Genomic DNA, 22599 nt, shown 5'->3' with positions numbered 1-22599 from the left:
CCTTCTCCCCATCTAATTCCTCTGTATCAATTCTTCCTCTTCCACCTTATTTGTATAAAATAATTACTCTTTTAAGTTGTTGCTAGTTGGTTTCACTTTTTAAATTCATATCATACTTAAGTCTACCCCAATCTTTCTTATGAACTACCCAATTATTGATAAGAATCTTAGACATATATTTTACATATATAAAAAATAAACAGTCTGTCCTTATGGATCCCTTATAATCAGTCTTTGTTATATACCTTATATTTCTCTTTATTCTTGTAGGTTGAATCATCTATTAAATTTAGGATTCTTTTTTTTTTTTGGTTTTTGGAGGGCAATTGGGGTTAAGTGACTTCCCCAAAGTCACATGGCTAGTAAGTGTGTCAAGTGTCTGAGGCCAGATTTGAACTCAGGTCCTCCTGACTACAGGGCCTATGCTCTATTCATTGCGCCACCTAGCCACCCCTAGTTTAGGATTCTTTTAAACAACGTTCTTGAAAAGTCTGAGAGTTTATTAAATGTCCCTTTTTTGTTCAAGATAATGCTTAACTTTGCAGGGTATGATATTTTTGACTGGAGCCCCAGTTCTTTTGTTCTTTGATATGTTGTGTTCCAACACCTGTGGTCTTTTAATGTCTCTGCTGCTTGGTCTTCTTTAATTCTAATTGTGCTGCCATCCTATTTAAATTATTTTAATCTTGATGCTTTTAATATTTTTTCCTTGAGCAGGGGGTTTTACAGTTTGATTATAATATTCCTATGAGTTTTCCTCATAGGATATCTTTTAAGTGGTGATCAATGGATTTTTTTCTATTTCTACTTTCTCCCTTTATTCTAATGCTTCAGGACAATTTCTTTTAATTATTTCTTGTATTATTGTATCAAGATGCTTTTTTTAATCATAACTTTCAGTTATCCCAATTATTTTTATATTTTCTCTTCTCGATCTAGTCTCCAAATGTTGTTTTTCTTATGTTTCACTTTCTCTCCTATTTTTTCAATATTCATATGTTGCTTAATTATTTTTTCATCTCTTATAAATTTACTGGCTTCACTTTGCCCAATTCTAATTTTCAAGGTGTCATTTTCTTCCCTAAGATTCTGGATCTCTTTTTCTAGTTGGTTGACTTCCCTTCATACCCTTCTTATTTTTCTTGGATTATTCTTATTTTCTTTTTTCGTTTTTTCCTCCATCTTTGTTATTTGATTCTTAAAGTCTTTTTAAAGACCTTCTGTAAATTCTTTTTTGGGCATCTGACATACTCTTTGGGGTTTCTTTACTTCAATATCCTCCTCTGAAGTGAATGCTGGTCATCTCTATTCCCATAATAACTTCCTATGGTTGGATTCATTCTCCTTTGCCTGTGCATTTTTTATGGTGATAGCCTAATTAGTTGTGATCACCTCTAGCCTTGGGGTATGAGAAATGGTGCCTCTTGCCCCAGATCTTCAGTTCTTCCCTCTGGCTTGGAACCAAAACCAAACCTCTCACCTCCTGTAAGGGCCAACAGCCAGGGGCTTTTCACCCCACTGCTTCTGCACTTACTGGGCATGTACTGGTTCCTTCTTTCCCCTGGCATTCTTCCACAGCACAGCTGTGTCTGGCCTTCTTTGTCAGCAGAGGTTCCCTTGATCTTCCTGATCTCTTTGGGTTCAGACACCAACTCCCTTTACTATCCTGGGGGTAAAAGTTCTTGTGACTGGGGTCTATGCAGCCTGACAAACTAACTAACCCCAGGACTTGACACTTGTTTAAGAGTCTTGGCTGCTTGTTGTTAAAACAGAACCAAGTCTGGAGGTGTTTACTCTTCTCAGAGACCAAACTTCATCATGGGTTTTTTTTTCTGATCTCTTCTAATTGTCCCAGGAAGACGCTGGTTGTCTCCCTATTCTGCCTATTCTAATTTATCTCCATCCACACTTTATTTGCCCTAACGTGATATTTTAACTCATTGTGTGTGGGGGGGAATCTTGAGAGCTTGGGATTTTCTGAACTACTCCACCATCTTCCCAAAGTCCTCTCCCCTTCCTGTTTATACTATTGCAATGGCTTCCTAACTGGTATCCCTCCTGGAAGTATCTCCCCACTTCAGCTTCACACAGCTGCCAAAAGGGTTTTCTTTAAGGAAACTCCAATTATGTGACTCCTTGCATCACCGACTCCAGGATCCTCCTGGCTTTTAAAGCCCTTCACAATTTGCCTCCAGCCCATTATATGTCACCCTCCTCCCCAAACTCAACTGTTTGGACATAGAAAAAGCCTCATCTCTGCTTTACTTCACTCCTAACTCCCTGGCCTTCTCCTCTTCCTTGACTCCCTAGTTCTGATTCTATTTTAATCATTTTCGGATGAGGTGTGCCAACCCATTCCTCTGTGACTCTTACCTTCCCTGTAACTTTCTAGACCAAATGCCCCTCCCTGGCTAATATTCCATTAGCTCATAAGCTCTTTGAGTACATAGGTTCTCTTTGCTTTTTGAATTTATAAACATATGTGCTTCATCCATAATTAATAAATTACTTCTCATTTATTCATTCATTTATTCACTCATTCATTCATTCATGAGGAGGTTGCATCAGATGGTCTTTAAGGTGTCTTCTGCCTCTAGATCTATACTCCCTTAAACAATAAAGGCTTCAAACATTGGCCCACTCATGGGTTTTCATCTTAGGACCTATATAGTGAAGGTTACAGAGTCCCCTCAGAGAATGATTTTTTGAGGAAGGGGCTGAATCAGGGAGCAATTCATATTGAGGCAGGGAAGGACCAAGAATGAGAAAGCCCCCAAACTTGGGAAATTCTGCCTCCCTGAAATTCTCAAGAAATAGTTGCTGTTATGGGGATCATTCAAATGGAGGTATCCTGGGTAATAAGATACCAGTATGGTTGAAGTCCAGATCTTAGATAGAAGTGCAAAGCCACTGTCTGAACCTTCCCTGTCAACATGCCCACCTCTCTGAATCAAGGATGGCTACCACAGCCCGTCTCTGCCTCTCTCATCTCCTGGGGGTGGGAGAGGGGCACGCAAGTGTCCCACTCCCATCAAGTTGGGCTGCTCCTATGTACAGCTGGTTCTGTAGTTTGTGTCCAGAATCCTCGGTTCTGGGATGTCCTCTCCATCTCATCCTCTCATCTGAATCCTATGAGGTTTCAAGGCCCATCCTTCTTCTCCTTTGCTGGCCCCCAAGAAGAGTCCTAGGCAGGCCTGTTCGAGCCCTAAGCCCCAGACTGAGAAGTGGAGTGGACGTTGTAGATTTCTTTTCAAGTCAGCTGTGTATCATTTTCACTACAGCAATGCCCACCCCCCCTCCCACCTAAAGGAGTAACCAGAAGCCTCTGCTCACGTACGCTCTTTATCAAGGGGCCAAGAGGTCTCTTTAGAAAGTGCCCAGGGTCTAGGCTCATCAGTGTTCTGGTTCTACGGCATGGGTCTAAATCCACCCTTATGCCAACACACACACACACACACACACACACACACACACACCCCTTCAGGGATTTGTGGTTTCATTGGTAGGGAATGCCCTTTCCACCAACCTTTAGTCTTTGATAGTTGCTGTGGCCTAATTTTTCATCCAGGGAGCCACTCTGAACCGATGTAGTGAATAGGGTGCTGGAATTTGGAATCATGAAGCTTTGGGCTCAAAGTCTGACTCACACACCTGCTGTGTGACCTTGGACAAGTCACTTTACCTCTCTGGGCCTCAGTCATCTCATCTCAAAAATAAGGGGTTTGAAATTGAGATGACAGAGATGAAAATGATGGAAATAGAGGCCCCTTCCAGCTCTAAATCTCTAGTCCCATGAACTCAGTTATGTTAATCCTTGGCCAATAGATATGAGGCCCATCACCACTAGGTACAGATTCCTTTGCAACTTGGTGAGCCCACCTAGAGCTGCAGAATTTTTTAAAATGCCAAACCCTCCATGGCCTAGTGCAGGGCTGAACCCAGATGCTCTGATGGAAGAGTAGTGACTGAGCTGATAAGCAAAGGAATAAATGTAGAGGCTGGGGAGAACCCAGAGGTCTCTGGGTAATTGACTCTTGGCTGCACCTTCTATGTTGGGTGGTTTATTGGAAAGAAAATAATTCATAGGATGGCTAATGTCCTCGTTTATAAGTCTCTTATCAGTCAGTGTGGATTTGAATACCTTAAGAATCAACAGTGGGACATAGAAACCAGGAAAACTATGTAATCTTGGACTGCATTAATGGAAGCATACGGCGTCAGATCAAGGGAGGCCACAGTCCTTCACTATCCTTAATCTTGGTCCGGCCGAATGTGGAAGGTTGTTTTCAGTTTGGAGAATCACATTTTAGGAAAGCAATTGATAGTCTGGCATATGTCTGAAAGGAAACTTTTAGGACAAAGGGGAGACTGAGAGACATTATAATGAGCACAGTTATCCTTTCCACATTGTGAGGGTTAGGGGCATGGCATCCCCTTCCACCTGGAAAATCCTCAAGGAAATTTTTGTCCTTCCCTCCTTACCAGGGAAGAAATCTGAATTATTATATTAAAAAATAAAATATGTTGATATTATACAACACTATACATATATTTTATGCATTTCTGAGTTTCTAAACTTTTTCTGTGTCTTCTGCTGGCCTTTACAATATCATCTTCAGCTTCCCCAAAACTACCTTGGACAAGTCTCTTCACTTTCCTGAGACTCAGTCTCCTCTTCTGTAAAATAAGTAGGCCTCTTCCAGCTCTTGGTCACTTTCCCTCCCTAGGCCTGTTTCCTCCCTTCATAAACTGAGGTGGGACCCAATGATCTCTAAAGGTGCCTTTCAGCATGAGATCTAGGCACCTATGACTGTATTATTCATTGCAGTCTTCCTTATTAGTTGTTATGTGTTGTCTTATTATCTTTTCAGATTGCAATCATTGACCCCAAAGAGGTCTCATCTCCCTCCTCCCTGTAGCCCTATCCCTAGATTCTTGATGCTGGCGACAGGGGTATTTCTTCCTGTTCATGACTCATCAACAGCTTTGGGAAGAGAATGGTCAATTTTCAGCATGAGTATTTACGCTGAAATCAGCAAACACAACAAATTAAGGCTTGGCGGATTGCTTTGTTGATAGCCTATACTTAAATAAGTGTAATCTTGGCCTGCATTAATGGAAGCATAATAGAATGTCAGAGTTGAGATCTTAGAACAAAGAATGTTGGGGCCAGGAAGTGTCAGAGTGGAAGTTCTTACCCTTTCAGTCTGGGTAACTGAGCTCAGAAAGGGAAAACTAGCTGTCTCTGTTTGCTCAGGCAACTCAAAGTAGAAGGAGGACTGAAATTGGCCTTTCTTGTGCCTCTTCCTTATTGAGAGCTAGGTGCTAGAAATGGGTGGCACCTGGGGGAGGGAGGGGTGGCAGGGTATAGTTACTATGCCATCCTGCCCACCCCTGCCTTGACTCTGAAAGTAGTCACTTAAGACAGCAGGGGCCATAATCCATAACCGTAAGGGAAGAGGTGGCCATGGGATTCGAAGAGCATCCTTTGGACTTCCCAGATTGTCCCTAGTCAAGGTTTCTAATCCTCCAAAGGTACAAAAACCTCCATCTTGCGTTTGCTCCGTGCCTTGGGAAGGCATATGATATAGTTAGGAATGGGGGAAAGAGTCAGGTTATCTCTATCACAAATCCTCAGAAGGCCTATTAAGGAGAGCTAGACACTGAAGGTGGAAAGCCTCTTAGGGAGTTAGACCAGACTAAGTGGGTCATTGGTTGGGTCTGTGGGTCAAAGACAAAAAGATATGAAGTCCACTAAGTCACCTTTGATGTGCTCAGGGTTCCCCTCTCCCTGCTAAGTATCCTGGGCTTTCCTTACCAAAACTGAATTATTTAACAAGAATGTAAGAAACTCAACTGTACTGAGATGTCAACAACCGAAAATAAGAAGGCCTAGCAGTTTTTTTTAAAGCAATCAGGGTTAAGTAACTTGCCCAAAGTCACACAGCCAGGTGTTTCTGGGTGGGTGCTAAGTGTCTGAGCCCAGATTCGATCCCCAGGTCATCCCGACAACTAGAGCCGGTGCTCTTACTTGCTATGAAAGGCCTAGCAGTTTAAGGTTAGCAAAGCTCTTTACAAATTTAATTTGTAATTTAATCCTCACAATGCCCCAGGAAGCTAGGTGCTATTATGATTACCATTTTATAGGTGGAGAAACTGAGGCAGAAAGGTGAAGTGACTTGCTAAATGGATCTGAACTACCAGCTTCCAGACTTCAGGCCCAACACAGCATCCACTGGGCTCCCAGCTGCCTCTGGAAACACCTTACACGTCAACCTGGAAAGAAGGAGGTGGTATATTTAACAGGACATCTCAGCAAGCTATAAGGGTAGAATTCCAGCTCCATGGGACTTCTGTAAAACTTTGAAATTCTCCCACATGGGTAACATTCTCTGCATAAAGCTGGGCCTTGTTAAGTCGGTCCAGCCCTTTCATTTTACAGTTGGGCAAACTGAGGCTTAGAGAGAGGAAGGGACCTTTAAGTCTCAATAGGTGTTGGCAGAAGTGGCTTCACTCTGGTGAGTGGAGATTTCCCTAGGGAGTTAGGACAGGGATAGCTGGGACCCTCCCCCTGAGACCTGGCTCTCCTGGGGGACCTGACAGAGCCCCTGCCTTCTCCCAGCTCCCAATGTCAGGGAAGTTATGACTGTGTTCTTTTCCCTATTGGTTTACAAGACTCTTCAGTTTCCCAATGGAAAGTCATGAAGCTGGGCCAAGTTCCATCTAGGCCTTTTAACTCAGAGGTGGGCTCCCTCAGCCCTGAGTCTTTGATTATCCAAAGGTCCCAGGTCAGCCTCATAATGAAGTCGGAGCAGAGAGGATTTATAACCCCCTGAGCAAAGAATGAAAAAAAAAATGAAATGAAAATAACATGAAAGGCCACTGGGCATCACACCAGCTCTTGGCTTCCATGAAAATAGCCAGGGAAAAGAGTTAATTAAAAAAACCTGAAGACATTTATCTGCAATTCTTGATCATTTTATGTTTAAACAAATTAACAACTGTGAAAAGGGGCCATTAGACAACCTTCTCCAGGCCTCAACGTGGGGAATAGCTTGATGTCAAGTTGTCGTTGGCCGGCAGGCCTGCTGAGGCTTTCCCTATGGAGGGACGCTGCCGGGGAGACCAGACAGAGGGAGACAAACCTCAGGACGGTGGGTAGGCAGGCGGCCCCCCAAGAAATCAACTTCTGCAGAGATTTTTTTTTAAATTTTTTTATTGTATTTAGAGCAACAAAATATTCCAAGATTACAAAAGAACTAAACACTAGAGCTGGGGCTGAGAGGCCCAGGGGACACCCCAAAAGAAGTTTCAAAGCAAAATCAATCGTTTCTAGTCTCTTCCCCACCCCCACTCCCCCATTTTTCAAACTTGTTTTTTTTTTTTACAACAGAAATTCTTAATTCAGTAAATTATCCCCCTCCCCCCGATCAAATTAAAACCCAGTATTCTCAGGTCATTCCCAAAGCTCCATTCTAGGGGTTGGCAGGAGGGTTCCAAATGGTTATACCCAAAGCAGGCTTTTGGTGGCCCAGGTGGTCTGTGGGACAGATAGGAAGGCCCTAGGGGCACTTCTCTGCAGGGCAGTTAGCACTCAGAGATAGCATTGGCTTGTTTTTTAAGGGCCCTGAGGGTGGGTGTAGCAATCAGTTTGGGGGCCCAGAGGTTTACTCTAATTCCTGTATCTCCAGAAAAAGTTTCTTGTTTTCCTTTTTTTGGGGGTGGGGTATTCCATCCTTTGGGGGCCTCCATGAATACCAAATGCAGAGAGAAACCAGGTTGAAACTGCGCCCCCCCCCCAACATGGGAGCAACCAATGCATGATAATTTGTTTATTCTTTCAATCAAATTGTGTAAAGGGGAAAATATCTAACCCCTCCCCCCCTCATTCTATTTGAAAATCTGCCTGGTAAATGAGCTCACCTATCATTTCCCTCTGGGGGGCTGTTTTGTTCCTCTCAAGACTACAACAAGATCTTTGAGACAAATCACCGATGGGAAATTATTCTGCCTTCCACTAGAAATGGGGGTGGGTCGAGCGATTTTGGGCAACAGGCCCCAGCAAGAAATTAATACAAGTGAAAATCCCTATAGGCAGAAGAAGCTCTTCTACCTACAGAAAAGAAGCTTTATCACAGAGACAGGTTAACAGAGAAAACACAATTTCAATTGCCATAATCTTTACAGAAAGTCGCCAAAACCAGAATATAGGGCACAAGACATCGGATATATAGCAAGAGTGACTCGCCGGTGTTTGAATTCCCTGTTCGTGCCCCAGTACTCCATGGGACTGGTGGCATGGCTAAACCAAGGGAACGCCCTGGCCCTCTCCCTTTCCTTCTTCCTGATCCCCCCCCCACAAACCCACTCTACTTTGAAAGAGGCTGGGGCTGGAGCTGGCCTGTGATTCAGGAAAGACTGAAGCTCCCCTCAGCCTTCTCATTTCCCTAGATCTCCAACAAATCTCCCTGAGGTTTCAATGAGTTCGCACCACAACTGTTGCACATACATGGGTCCACAAGGTGTGGTAATGACTCTCTTCCCCTTCTTCCCTCCTCTCTCCCTCCCTCCCTCCTCCACTATCTTCCCTGAAACTCTAGGCCAGACAACTCAAGCATCCTGTCCACCCTGAGAGGACCTCTGAACCAAGGCCAAGGCCTCTTGCTAGTACATAGCATTAGGTATTATCTGGAAGCAAATATGGAGGGCGAAGCAAAAGGCAAAGGGAGCAGAACACATTATATCTCTATATAAAATTCGATTTTTGAAACATGGATACAAATACTCATTTACAATATATTTCAACCCTCTGCGGCAAATTGCAGAGAATCTGGTGCGCCATCTCAGTGGGCAGAAATGAGAGACTGCCTGCCATCTGACCCTCTAGTGCAAATCTTGTCCTTTTAAATGCACCCTTTTCTCAGCAAGGCTTCACGTCTTTAGCTATGCTAGACACTGATGCCAGCAGATGCAAAAGCCAAACCCAGCTCCATTTCCAAACATGCAATGATGGAGCTTGGAGCTTTGGGGATTTGCTCAGCAGCTACTAAAAGAAAAAACAAAAGCTAATTCTGCTAATTTGAAAAAAAATCACTCATCAAAGGACCCAGAAACCCAGTTTTTTTCCCCTCCAAATTATATTCAACTTCTCTAAATGTGTAAATTGTGAAAGAAAAACATACTTTGTAAATGAATATCAGCCAAGTCCTTTTGACTTTGGCTGCCTGACCAAAGAGTGGCCACTTCCTCTCTCTCCCTCTCTCTGTCTCTCTCTCCCTCTCTCCGTGTCTCTCCGTCTCTCTCTCTCTCTCTCTCTCTCTCTCTCTCTCTCTCTCTCTCTCTCTCTCTCTCTCTCTCTCTCTCTCTCTCTTTCTCAACAGTTTTGGTATCTTAGCAAATACATCTGTTGTCTTTGGTTACATAGAATGGTGTATCCATTTCTCCTGCTTGAAACTACCTTCTAAGAGATTAATAGCAACAGTCTAGCGCTGCCTATAAAAGGCCAACTTCCTTTCACAAGAAACCATACATCCACCATGATTATGGTGAATGCCCAGCTTTGGACTCTCAGACTGTGCTTGAACATTCCTCAGGCAGTGGGAGAGGGCTGGGTGGGAGCCAAATAGGGCCAATTGTCCTCTCACCTGGGGGGGTCCCATGGCATAGAAGGCACGAACCTCTCTTCTAAGGTGGGGGTGTGGGGTCATGTGGGTAATGAGGGTGGGGTTGTAGGGTGCTGGGGAAAGCAGAGGGAGTGAGATGGAGAGAATGGGGGAAAGGGTAAGAGGAGGGAAAAAGGGAGAGAGAGGGAGGGGGGGGAAAGAAGGAAGGCAAGTGGAGGAAAGACAGAGGGAGATGGAGAGAATAACTAGGAACGTAGATGGTGATAACAGAGAGCTGGGGTTTGGGCAAAAAAGGAAGGAGGGGACCAGGACCTTGGGTGCCATTGGGCTTGAGCAGAATTAGAAGGCTAATTCAGTGGCCATCTGTGGGCTGCTCACAGAACCAACTCAAAGTAAGGCCATTGGAATCATGTCACATCTATGTGGGCTGAGGACAGTTCTTGCCTCAGAAGGCCCAGAAGACTCCATCTAGAAGTCTGTGTGCACATCTGTGTGACTGGATGGCCAGAGGGCGAGCCAGGGCAGCATCTGCACAATGGCATTTCCCAAGCCTGATGATTACCTCAGCAACTGCCCAATGGGCAAGTTGAACTTTTTTTTCTATTCTTTTTAGAATCCCAGTGAACATATAAAAAAGATATATGCACTGTTGATATATGATAGGATCTTTCAACAAATTTTTTTCTCGAGTAATGTAATTAAAAAAGAAAGAAAAAAAAAACAACTGAGCTATTCCAAGTGTCGATGACAACTGGAAAGCACAGAAAAGCCTGCAACCCAAAAGGCTGAGCCCTGGTCCAGATCAGAGGCTGACCTGGCACCACACTTGGGTACCATGCAGACAATGGCTGAGACAGGAAAGAGGATCTGTCTTGCTCGACACCGAATTTGTCGCATCAGCCAAAAATGCACAGCTACAGGGGGCGTCCATTGCCTATCCCTGGCAGTCCCTTCTTCTTTGGCCTTCTTTTTGCACCCCCTGGCTCACTCTTGGGGGTCTCTGCTTGGCAGGGCAATGCCATGGAGGAGGTGAGGCTTCTTGCCCTTCGACACCTGGAGAGGGCCTCCCAGCTCTCAGTTCTTTGTATCATGATGAGCTTATGCAAAACAAAAGCCTTCCTTCCCAAAGACAACTGCCAGAACTCTAACAATGACCAAAAAACCCCAAAACAAACCCACCCCCTCCAACCAAAATCATCCCCCTTTGACCAAAGGAGGGGGAGAAGTCAAACCAGACTTTCCTGCAGCATTGGGAGCTCCCTATTCCTAAAGCAAAACTCAAGGAAATGGATTTCAGTGTGCACGGCTTTACTCAAACTGGACTTGGTGTTATTTCGCAAGTCAGAATCATTCATTGTAGCTGCTTGGTAATTATACTGCTATTTCTTGTATTTTTGGCTTTAAAAATTATATATATATATAGAGAGAGGTGGATATATATGTATATATATACACACATATATATGTTCACATAGACAAAATTTAATCAGGAAATCCACAAAGATGGAAAAGCTGGTACTCAGAAATGAAGAGGAGAGTCTCTAGTATTTACAAGGAATGAAATAAAGCCAAAAGATGAAGATCATTTTGGAAACAGTTGTAAAGGAAACTATTAAAATATAACCTAGCTTAACTGAAAAAAGCAGCGGATTACTATTTTTTTGGTTTTTTTTTGCTTTGTTTTCTATTAAAACAGCTAAAAATGATGCTGTGAGTTTACATAAACCAGATGTTACTGTGAGAAAGAAAACTGGGATCTGCCTATTCTCCCACAGATAGGGAGCCCATCTGCTTACATTTTCCCAGCTGGACTTGCTAGGGTAGCACAACTAATCTTGGGCTCCCTTCCCTCTCTATATTCCAAAGAAGTCATTCTGTGAGCTTAATGGGCTACAGGTAAAACTTCAGAAATCAGGCTAGAACAACCTTGCTGGTTCAAGTTTTCTGGAGCTATCTCCTCCATAAATGTGATAATAGGTCAGCCAAGGCTGGCGGTTTGATGGTTCCCACACTGGAACTTAGTGGGTGGAGAAAGCAACAGGGGCTCAGAAGGGGAGGTGGCAAAGCTCCCCTGTAGCAATAAGGCCTTGCAGGGTATAGGGTTGAGGGATACACAAAAGTCATCAGAATGGCTGGGGTGGGGGGGTCCTCTGAAGGGCACCATCCCAGCTGGGAACCCTGACTGTGCAGGTGGCTGGAAAGACCCCCTTTGCAAAAGAGGCACTAGTTTCAGAGGAAATCTTAATGGCTCCAACCAACCACAGATGAGCAGAATGAAACAAGAGAGTCTGTCCTTAGAGGGAGAGCTCCCCCACCTCCCCAGATCCTCCTGGTCAGTGGCCAATACCAGGGCCAGGCGTAAGTAGGCAGTGAGTCTTGTGCCGGCTTTTGCCTTCACCCTGCTCAGCTCATCCTGAAGATCATCCCCTCTTGGCATGTCCTCTTTTGGTGCAGACTGTGAGTGATGGTCCGGGTTGAAGAGGACATCTGCGGGACATTCACTGACAACTGCCAGTTCCTACCAGTGGTCTTGGTCCTGGCATATCCACTTTTTTGCTCTCACTGGTCACTCACTGATTTGAAACCAAAGTGTCAGGGAGTGTTTACTCCAGCTCCCAAAGCCCTCAACAGGAGCCGGACAGTGGGATCTCCTGTTGTTCACCAGCCTCCCTGCCTTTGGACAATGTGGAGCCTGGTCAAGTACCCATCTTGCCTGATGATGGTCAGTTTTAGCACTTTGGCTAGTGACTCTAACTCTTTCCAGTTGATCAAAAGATGCTCCGAATCTGAGACTGTTGGTGCCATTGTTGGGAGCCCCTAGGCCTCAGAGCGGGCAGAGCAAGTACTCAAAGCCTGCTGGCCTTCTTGGTTATAAATCTCCTCCGAGAATCTGGGCAAAGATGCTGGGGCAGGGAGTGAGTCACATCCCATAGGCAAAGTGGAATCTAGTGACCAGACCCAGAGAAGAAAGAAAGGGAAAGAGGGTCCTGGGAGAACTTAGCTGGGTCTTTAGAGGAGGTGGGAAAACAAGGATGGGCATAAGCCTTGAGTAGGGAGTATGCCCAGTGGTGCCTATGCTTACCCTAGGCTCCATTTCCTTTTCCTAGGGATAGCCAAGTTTGTTCTTGGCCCACCCAAGGCAAGGCAAAGTTGGCGAACAGAGAGGTTCCCACTGGGCTAACCTTGTTGCATCCTCTTCTATGTCTGCTCAGGCTAGAGTCTTAGCTTGAGGGAATGTCCAACGCTCTCAGTAGCTGCTGAAAGCCAATGTGGAATGGTCTCCTCTCCTGAGGGTTGGGGCAGTGAGGAAAGGGGAAATGGAAGGAAAGGGGGTGGGGTATAGGGAGGACTTAGGGAGGGCATTGCACAGCACATGCACAGAGCAGACAGGAATATCAGAGCAAAGTTTGGGACAAAAAACAGATTCAGTGCCATATGAGTGCACTGCAGTGGGACTTTCTGATCATCCAAAGATCAAAACTGGATGTATGGGTATGCACACATTTGCACACATTTACACACACACACGTGTGTTTGTGTGTGTGTGTGAAGGGGGCAGGGCTTCTCTTCTTTCCCCTCCCCAGGTCCATTACTGGGGGAATCTCCTGAAGGCGACTGGTGGTAGAGTGGGCGCCCCAGGTGAGAAATACTAAGCACACACATACACCCACACATCCCCAGGGAAATATTTGGGGTTGTGGGTTTGTGTGTGGGTATCTGTGTGTTTGTCTTTTAAGGGAGGGGAACTGGAATGAGGTGGGTTTTTTCCTGTCCCCTTAAATACCCAAGATTTGTCATGATGTTAGATGAAGAAAATGGCCATGTGGCCATCAGAAGGACATGACTGGCCTGGGTGTGGCCACAGGACTAGCGACAAGTATTCAAAGAGATATCGCACTGTCCAGACTAAGCAGAGTTAGAAGGTGCTAAGGTGGGTGGGAAGTTAGAAGAAGTGAGGCAAAAAGGAGGCTGTGGAAAAGAGGATGGCAGTGAGGGAGGACAGGGCAGAAGCTTAGAAGGTAGTAAGGAGTTAGGACTATCTCTAGGGTGCACAACATCAATAGAGGGAATTCCCTAAGGCACTGCAGAACACTAGTGCAGAATTACAACAGGCAGAAGATGGCAGAAAAGGGGGAAGGAAGGAAGGGCTTGCAAAGCATCACTGTGTGTGGAAGTAGATGGGCTTGACTTTTCCAGAAAGGATCTTGGGCACTTGTACGGAGATGATTTCGGCCATCATCTCGGGAAAGTCCACGCTCACCATGTGTGACTTGATTAGCAGGTCAAAGGTGAACTGGTGCAGTTCTCTGGCAATCTGTAATGGGAAGAGGGGAGGAAAGGGAGATTGGCATATGAGACCTTACCTTCATTCATCCTCTTCAGAGCACCTTCCTATGGCGGCACAAGCAGGTAGGCAGCCAGGCTGTCTTGCAGGGGAGGGCTGGGCCCCTGTTACTGGGCATGCTTGAAGCATCTTGGTCCTTAGTTCCCTTTCAGGGTTTAAGGGCTGATAGGTGTAGAAGACTCTCCCTTGAACTTCCAAAAACTCTCAAGGAAGCCCTTGTGCCTTTGGAAGGTCCTCAGTCCTAGGACCAGTGCCCTTCTCCCCCAGTTTCTACCAGGTGGCATTCTGTATCCTGCCTTAGTCAATATTTAGGAGTCTTGAGCAAGGGAGGAAATCCAAAGATCTGAGGAGTCTGGACAATTCAGATGTTTGCAAATCTTTGCCCGAATCCCAAACTCTGTTTCTGATGCCCAACTAGGATGCCCTGGTCTGCTGGTATTACTATTTTGACCATCTGGCCAAAACATCTCCTTCCCTATCTCTAGCTCCTTTTCTGTATCCCTCCCTGACAGTTTGTTTTCCCTCTCTCTAGCCTTCCAACTCTCTTAATTTGTGTTGCTTTGTCTTTCTCTCACTCTCCGTCCCTTCATCTAACTTGACATTTCTGCTCTCTCTGTCTCCTTTTCTCCCCTTTCTCTTCTACTTTCCCTTCTTGTCTCTGTATCTCTTTCTCTCTCCATCCCTCCCTCTCTCTTCCTGTATCTCTCTCCCTTTCTGCCTCCCTCTCTCATCTCCCCCACTATTTCCCTGTCTCTTTCCCTTCCCTCTTCTTCTCTTTCTTTCCCTCCTCTTCCCCCCCCCCCCCAGCTAGATCAAGCAACTTACAGGCTGCACGGAGTCCAGGAGTTTGGTGAGTTGGTAAAAGCGCCGTGAGCAAGACGTTGGATTTTTCCTCTTGCAGGCAATTATCCGATCAAGTTCTTTGATGTAGTTCATGCGAAGTTCGTCAAAAAATTTCTGATTCTTCAGTCCATCCACTGGAACTGATTCGGGAGGAATGCAAAGTGGGGAGAGGAGAAAGCCCAAGGGTCCATTAGAGGAGTGTGGATACAGTAATGGGGAGGAGGGGTTGGCTCAGAGGACTTGGGGCTGGGCAAACAAAGATTCTGTTTCTTATTATTTAACAGCTTGATGAGGGGAAGCTAGGTGGCGCAGTGAATAGAGCACCAGCCCTGGAGTCAGGAGGACCGGAGTTCAAATCCGGCCTCAGACACTTAACACTTACTAGCTATGTGACCTTGGGCAAGTCACTTAACCCCACTTGCCCTGCCTTCCCTCCTCCAAAAATACAAAACCAAAACAAAACAAAGTAAAAGCTTGATGGGAACTTCGGACACTTTCTGGGGGTGAGGGTAGAATGGGCAACGCTGGTTGACCCCAGTGTATCTGCCACCATTTTCTAAAATTCATGGAATCCCAGATTTAGGACTTAAGGGCACCTTAGAGGCTGTCTACTCCAATTCCCACATCCCCACAAATCATTTGTGCCTTTCCTCAAGCAAGATGCTGCATTTCTGGGCTTGGGGCATTTTCTCTGACTGTTCCTCAGTTTGGAATGTTCTTCCTCCTCCACTCAGACTACTGACCTCCCCGGTTTCCTGTAAGACCCATATAAAATTCCATTTCCATTAAAAAAAAATTTTTGGAGGCGGGGAGGCAGGGCAATTGGGGTTAAGTGACTTGCCCAAGGTCACACAGCTAGTAAGTGTTAAGTGTCTGAGGCTGGATTTGAACTCAGGTCCTCCTGACTCCAGGGCCAGTGTTCTATTCACTGAAGTGCCAACTAGTGGCCCCAAAATCCCATTTTCTAAAGGAAGCCTTCCCCCAATCCCTCTTCATTCTAGTGCCTTTCCTCTTTAATTATTTCCTATTTATCCTTGCAGAGAACTTGTTTTGTAGATATTTATTTGCATGCTGTAAGCTCCTTGAGGGCAAGAACTATCCTTTGCTTCTTTTTGTGTCCCCAGTGCTTAGTGAAGTGACTGGCACATAGTAGGTGCTTAATACATTTTTACTGATTGGTTAATTGTGGTTTTCTAAGTCAATATGTGGCTGTAAGTTTTAATGGCCCAGGTTTCTATTTGAGTATGACACCCCCATATCTTAATGAGGTATTATCAGAGGTGATTAGACGAAATGGTATCTAGACCAGCCTCCACAATCTCACACTTCTGAAGTTGATTTGTGTGATTGGATTGTGAGACTGTCCATTTAATCCTATCTGATCCCATCAGGTAGGCCCAATGCCCATATCTTTTTTGCATCTTGACTTTCATTCATTATGTCTGGCTTTGCATCATCTTCAAATGCAAAAGTCAAAGGCACCACCTAGCCTCTCTCCAAGCCACTGATGAAAATGTTAGCCAACCGAGGGACCAGTCAGAGATCCCTGGGGCACCCCACTGGAGACCTGCCAAGTTGACATGACAATTCTTTGAGTTTGGCCATTCAACTAGTACCATTCTCTCACATCTCTCCATCTTTTTTTTTCTCACAAAAGGAACAGGAGAGACTTGGTCAAAGACTTTCCCCAAATTTAGGTAAAGAGCTGATCCTCTCTCTTGATAAACCAGTCAAATAAAGAAATGAGTTGACCCACTTTTGACCATGGCTCCCCTTTTAACATGGTCACTAACCATCAATTTAATAATGTATTCTAAATGAGGTGTGGGGAAGCTGTGGCCTTGAGGTGACACATGGTCTTCTAGGTCCTTGGGTGCAGCCTTGTGTGAATCCAAGTTTTGCAGAACAAATCCTTTTATTAAGGGGATTTTTTCTGGAAAGTTTGGGTTCAGACCAAGGGCTGCCCTTGAAGACCTAGAAGGGATTTGTTCTGTGAAGTTGTGATTCACTCAAAGGGATGCCCTTGAGCACCCAGAAGGGACCTGTTCTGTGAAGTTGGGATTCAGTCAAAGGGCTATCCTTGAGGACCTAGAGGGGGTTTGTTCTGTGAAGTTTGGGTGCAGTCAAAGGGTTGGCTGCCCTTGAGAACCTAGAGGGCCACACGTGACCTCCAGGCTGCAGGTTCCCCACCCCTGCTCTAGAATTTTTCCAGGAATCAAAATGGAGCTTACTGGCCCATGGTTAGCAGGCTCCGACCACCCAGCCTCTTTCTCTTCTCACAGTGTGAAGAACTATGGACCCAGAACCAGAAGACCTGGCTTCCAACCCTGCCTCTACTAATCACTAGGTTTGTGATATTAAGTAAGTCACACATCTGTTCTCTGAGTCTCAGCTTCTTCATCTGTCAAATGGGGATGATCACACCTGCTCTGTCTACCTCTCAGGGCACTTGTGGAACAAATGAGCATTGTAAACACTATGTAAAACTGCGAGCATTCTATTAATGTCAGTGATCATTGTCATTCTCATCATTGATATAAGCATCAGTGATATATGGTGAGGGCTGAGGTGGATGGGGTTGGGCAAAGGGGCCTCAGAGGCCATCTAGTCCAACCCTTTGATTTTACAGAGGAGGAAACTGAGGTTCAGGGAGAGAAAAGGACTTGCCAAAGGTCACATACAGGATCTTAGGTCTAGAGCTGGAAAAAACCTCAGAGACCAGCTAGACCAAACTCTTCATTTTACAGAAGAGGAAACTGAGACTTGTGCACTGTCATAAAGGTAATGTCAGAGTTGGGTTTTTACTTCCATGACTCCGAGTTCAGAGCTCTTACCACAGCACCACACTTCCTTTTGGGGTACTTGAGCCTTCATGTTGCTCTGATCTTGGTGAAATGGATTCATCCAGTAACATGAACCAAAATGGTGGTAGCCAGCGGTACGTCGGGACCATCTATTCTTTTGTTTGTTCTTGATGGAAAAAGAAACTCCCTCCACATTAAAAAGGGGAACATGTGGCCTCAGACACTTAACATTTACTAGTGTGTGACCTTGGGCAAGTCACTTAACCCCAATTGCCCTGCCTTCCCCCCTCCAAAACAAAAGGGGAAACATGCTGGGGGTGGGGGTGGAGGAAGAATTCACTCACTAATACTGAAGAGCAGCAGGGCTTTCATGCACAGAAACTCCTGTGGTGTGATCTGGAGCCAGCCAAACTCCTGGGAGAGATGTCTCATGCGGACACACTGGCTGTACATCCTTGACTTGTGCATCCGGTACCTGGGAGACAGAGGGGATGAGCGGGGAGATGTGCAGCAGACGCTCATGGGTCCAAACCCCATTCCCACCCAACTAAAGGGGACTCCATCGGAACAAGCTGGAGCCAGCCAAACTCCTGGGAGAGGTGTCTCATGCGGACACACTGGCTGTACATCCTTGACTTGTGCATCCGGTACCTGGGAGACAGAGTGGATGAGGGGGGAGATGTGCAGCAGACGCACCCAACTAAAGGGGATTCTGTCTGAACAGGCTGGAGGCAGGACCTGCTGGTGGCAAAGAGTGAATTGCAAATGCCCCTTCCTGCTCTCTGGGAGGAGGACAGGAAATAGAGCCAAATGAAACCAAAGGGAAGACCACACAGGCTCATCCTAGGCCTACTGTGTTTCCCCGATAATAAGACACTGTCTTATTAATTTTTTGGACAGAAAAACACCAGAGGGCTTATTTTCAGGGGAGGGCTTATTTTAATGAACATTGACAGCAATTTTAATAAACAGGTAAATGTGAATTAAAAAATGTACCTTTATTCAATAATGAATTCAATAAAGAACAGGATGAAGTGCTCACTGCTGCAGCTCTGATTGGATGCAGCTCGGAGCGTGGCGTGCGTTTCACGGGGTGGGGGGGGGGATGGTGCATACAGAGGCTACCGTAATGTAGCGTGTAGCGCAGGGGATCACCTTCACTACAGTAGCAATCTCAATAGGGCTTATTTTCGGGGGAGGGCCTATTTTAGAGGAATATTACACAGTAAGGGGAGGGCTCATTTTCGGGATAGGTCTTATCGGGGAAACACGGTAGTGCCTTTGGACATCTGATCTCCTTCTGCTCAGTGGCTGGTCATACAAAATGCATTCCCCTGCCTTGGTGCCAAAATGTCCCCTCACCATACCAGAAAGATGGCAGATTCTTGAGAAAGTTCACAAGGGCAGTTCACAGCGCCCATCGGAAATGCATTTTGCATCTCTCCAGAACCTGCTTTGGGGAGCACAGGATGAGGCCATTCCTAGAAACCCCAGGAAATGTCTGCAGTCCTCTCTACAGGAAGTAGGGAATAATGACAATGGAAAAAGAACTCACAGGCAGACACCTGAAAGCCCACGACTTTGGAGTTCCTGCAAGGTGCTACTCATGCTGGGGAGGTTTGAAGAACAATTCTAGCGAGAGTATTAAATTATCTGTGGGGGATGAGCTCCAAACCCCAAACTTAACTGGCCCTCTGCACTACTCTGATCCAGAACATGGCATTCTAAGTAACTCTTTCAATGCCAAGGAGAAAAGAGAGAGAGCAGGCCAAGGAAGCCTCGAATGAAGGCTGTTGGGAGTTAGGACTGAACTTGACCACAAATGATGGCAGCCTAGCTGCTGGTGGAGGGAGCTGCTTGGAGGTGCTTACTCCCCACACCTTGCAGAGAATTTGCTCTTAAGCCTCAACATGGAGAAAAGGTAGGGCCCCATTCTGCCTCTGGCTCCCAGTATGAACAGCTGGCTTGGAGGTTCTCCCCAGGTAGATCCATCCATCCATCCACTATCCTGACCCCTCAGGCTTTGGCAAGAGTGGTGTGTGAGGTAACATAAGCAGTCACTCTCCTCAGCCCAGGGTGACTCCTTTACCCAACATTTAGGATCGGGAGCTCCAAGGGATCTTAGAGGGCTTCTAATCCCAGCCTCTCATTACCTTACAGAAGAAGAAACTGAGGCCCAGAGGGGGAAGTGAGGGAGCTAGGTTCCAAATCCATATACAAGACATTCAGAGGCAGCCCATGGCAGAAGGAAGAAGAGGACGAGGAGGAAGAAAGCCCTTGCCTCCAGGGACACTTACTCATTGAACACCAGGTCAGGAGCAAAGTAGAGCATCCTGGAATTGACATTGGTGAAAGATCTCCAGCCCATGGCAAACACCATAAGTCCCATCCAGGAGTACTGAATAACAGCCATCTGGTCATCCACATGCAAGTTCTGGAAACCTAGGAAGAAGTCAGGAATGGGGGTTAGATTCCTTTGAATTGAGGCTTGGAAAGGAACATAGGATAGGGAAGATCCTAGCTCAGGAACTCAGAAAGGACCTCAGAGGCCACTGACCTCCAAAATCTTCTTTTACAGAAGAGGGAACTGAGGTCCAGTGAAGGGAAGTCACTATAAGTAATCCACAGTGCCAAGACTTGAACGTAAGTCTTCCAGAGCCTTTTGGAGCATTGAACTTGGGGTAGGGTCAAGAAAAGTCAAGGTTCAAATACCACCTGGGATGCTAGGTGTGGGACTCTGGGAAAGTCCACTGGGTCTCAGTTTCCTCATCTCTAAAATAAGGAATTGGATTTGATGGCCTCTGAAGTCCCTCCCAGTTCTGACATTCCCTGTTCTAAGGTCCTATGCTAGTCACTTTGTCATTCCATGTTTTTTCAATTCTAAGCTAGAATGTGGATAGAACCACTCACTCTATTGCTCTCTCCTCTCCCCATTTAGATCCTCAGCTCCTAACAGGCAGGGGCTGTCTCCTATTCCTGTAATACCAACAGCATGGAGCCCAGTACTGGGCCACAGCAGAAGATGAATATGTGGGTTTTGGATGGAGGTAAGGCTGTTGAAAGAGGGTTTGAGGGGCAGCTAGGTGGCGCAGTGAGTAAAATGCTGGCCCTGGAGTCAGGAGGACCTGAGTTCAGTTCAGGCCTCAGACACTTAACACCCACACAAAAAAACTAGCTGTGTAACCTTGAGCAAGTTACCTAACCCCAATTTCCCTCCAAAAGGCCCAAAACAAACAAAACAAAACAAAAAAAGAATAAAAGAAAGAGGGTTTGAGGCAGCTGCCTCCGGAGGTGGAGAGAGTATCAAGGACCTTGGATTACTCTCATTCTGGTGGGTGGAGAAGCTCCCCAAAGAAGAGAGGAAATGGGTCAGGATTTTCAGGCCTTACATGTTGTTTTAGCTGGGAGAAAGGAAGCTATCAGTGTCTTATGACATGATGTACTGAAAATGGGAATGTGAAGATCTTCCCTGCCCCTTAATAGACCTAGGGGGGAGTTTGAAGACCTTCCCTGCTTTGAGCTTTGAAAGTAAACTCTACCCCCTAATAGGCTGAATGTGGTCACATGGAGCCTGTGGTGGGAGGAGTTTGCTGAAGGGAAGCAGAGCCCACAGGAATGAGCTATCAATTTTTTGAGAATATGGCTTCCTGGGTGATGGGTGATTCCTTTTCCCAAAAAGAAAAAGCCCCTGGACTTTCCTATGTGGTTCAGGTCCCTGGCATTCACTTGGGGGCAACCAGCCCCTCCCAGTTAATTAACTGCCCTTTTACTGTCTGTACCTAACCTCACCCTAGACTTCCACTTCCTCAATTCCATCAAGACGCTTCTCTATTCCCACAGTCTTCTGTATAAAAGATTCATCTTGCCTCCACGAAAATGCTCAGATTCCTTAAGAGTCCAACCAATATGGTGGATTTTTAGGCTCATGACCACCTTCTATTGGTGTTCTAATAAACCTTGTCTTTATCTGAAAGAAAGCTTGGGTCAAATTCTTTCAGGTAGGACCCATGTGTTGCCATTTCAGGGTCCTAGTACCCTTAAATCTCAACACTGGGCAGTATCTCTGGACTCAGAAAAGTTGGAGTGTGAAAGAGCTAGATCCTGGAGGACCAGGACCACATGAGTACTATCAGTGTGTGTGCATTCCTTTGTATATCACACACACACACACACACACACACACACACACACACGTGAGGCTAGAGGTATGCATGAGTGCATGTGGAGGTGCCTGGGGAATTGCATCATACATGAGATCAGGGACAACTGTGAATACTAATGCTGTTTATATGCAGCCAAATTAACTTGGCTCAGTTCTGTGAAAGGACTTCTAATTAGTCATTTATGAGAACAGTGTACCATTTAGGGCTAATTACTATATGTAAGGTAACTCCTACATCGGCCTAGCAGAAGTGTGGATTTAGCCCAGGACTACCTGGGGCCAAATCTTACTGCTCCCATAACTCCCTGCGTGGCTTTGGGCAAATAGCTGAACCTCTCTGAGACTGAGAGTGAGCTAGCAACCTAGAGGTGGAATGTGCTATGTGCATGAGAGAGCTCCCCCATAGACCCTTGGGGTGTTTACATAAAAGAACAATGATGCATGTTGAGAGAGTGTGCTAGATTCATTTTCCTATGATTTTTTCTTGATATTACTCTGTCCATGCATGTTCAGTCTTCCATTAATTTGACAGCCTGGTATAACTTGGGGGTGGGCTAGATAATCTCTAATGTCTCTTCCAGGTATGATATTCCATGTTTTATATTGTAAGGCCCCTCCCAGCTCTGATATCCTCTGTTCTAAGCCTCCTCCCAGCTCTGACATTCCCTGTTCTAAAGACCCTCCCAATTTTGGCACCCTTTGTGCTAAGCTGTTAGCTCTGCCATTCTTTGTTCTAAGGGCCCTCCCAGCTCTGCCATCCTTTGTTCTAAGGGCCCTCCCAGCTCTGACATCCCCTGTTCTAAAGACCCTCCCAACTTTGGC

General features: G+C 45.7%; 1 protein-coding gene across 1 annotated transcript in view; it reads right to left on the bottom strand.

The window, feature by feature from the left end:
- Positions 1-7218: 7218 nt before the first annotated feature.
- The window catches only part of AR (androgen receptor), a 226762-nt gene continuing 211381 nt past the window's right edge, over positions 7219-22599 (bottom strand). The window contains exons 5-8 of the mRNA XM_069100407.1: positions 19913-20057; positions 17960-18090; positions 14794-14951; positions 7219-13938 (exon numbers count right to left, since the gene is read on the bottom strand). Of these exons, the coding sequence (XP_068956508.1) occupies positions 13783-13938; positions 14794-14951; positions 17960-18090; positions 19913-20057 (590 nt within the window). The 3' untranslated portion in view covers positions 7219-13782. The remainder of the gene's footprint in view (positions 13939-14793; positions 14952-17959; positions 18091-19912; positions 20058-22599) is intronic.

Source organism: Petaurus breviceps, unplaced genomic scaffold (genome assembly GCF_028583685.1).
Source record: "Petaurus breviceps papuanus isolate PSGF00001 unplaced genomic scaffold, PetGlider_PUasm1.0 400, whole genome shotgun sequence".
In the NCBI taxonomy this organism is placed as follows: domain Eukaryota; kingdom Metazoa; phylum Chordata; class Mammalia; order Diprotodontia; family Petauridae; genus Petaurus; species Petaurus breviceps.
Note: the sequence above shows the minus strand (reverse complement) of the source record. Positions and strands in the feature narration are given on the sequence as shown.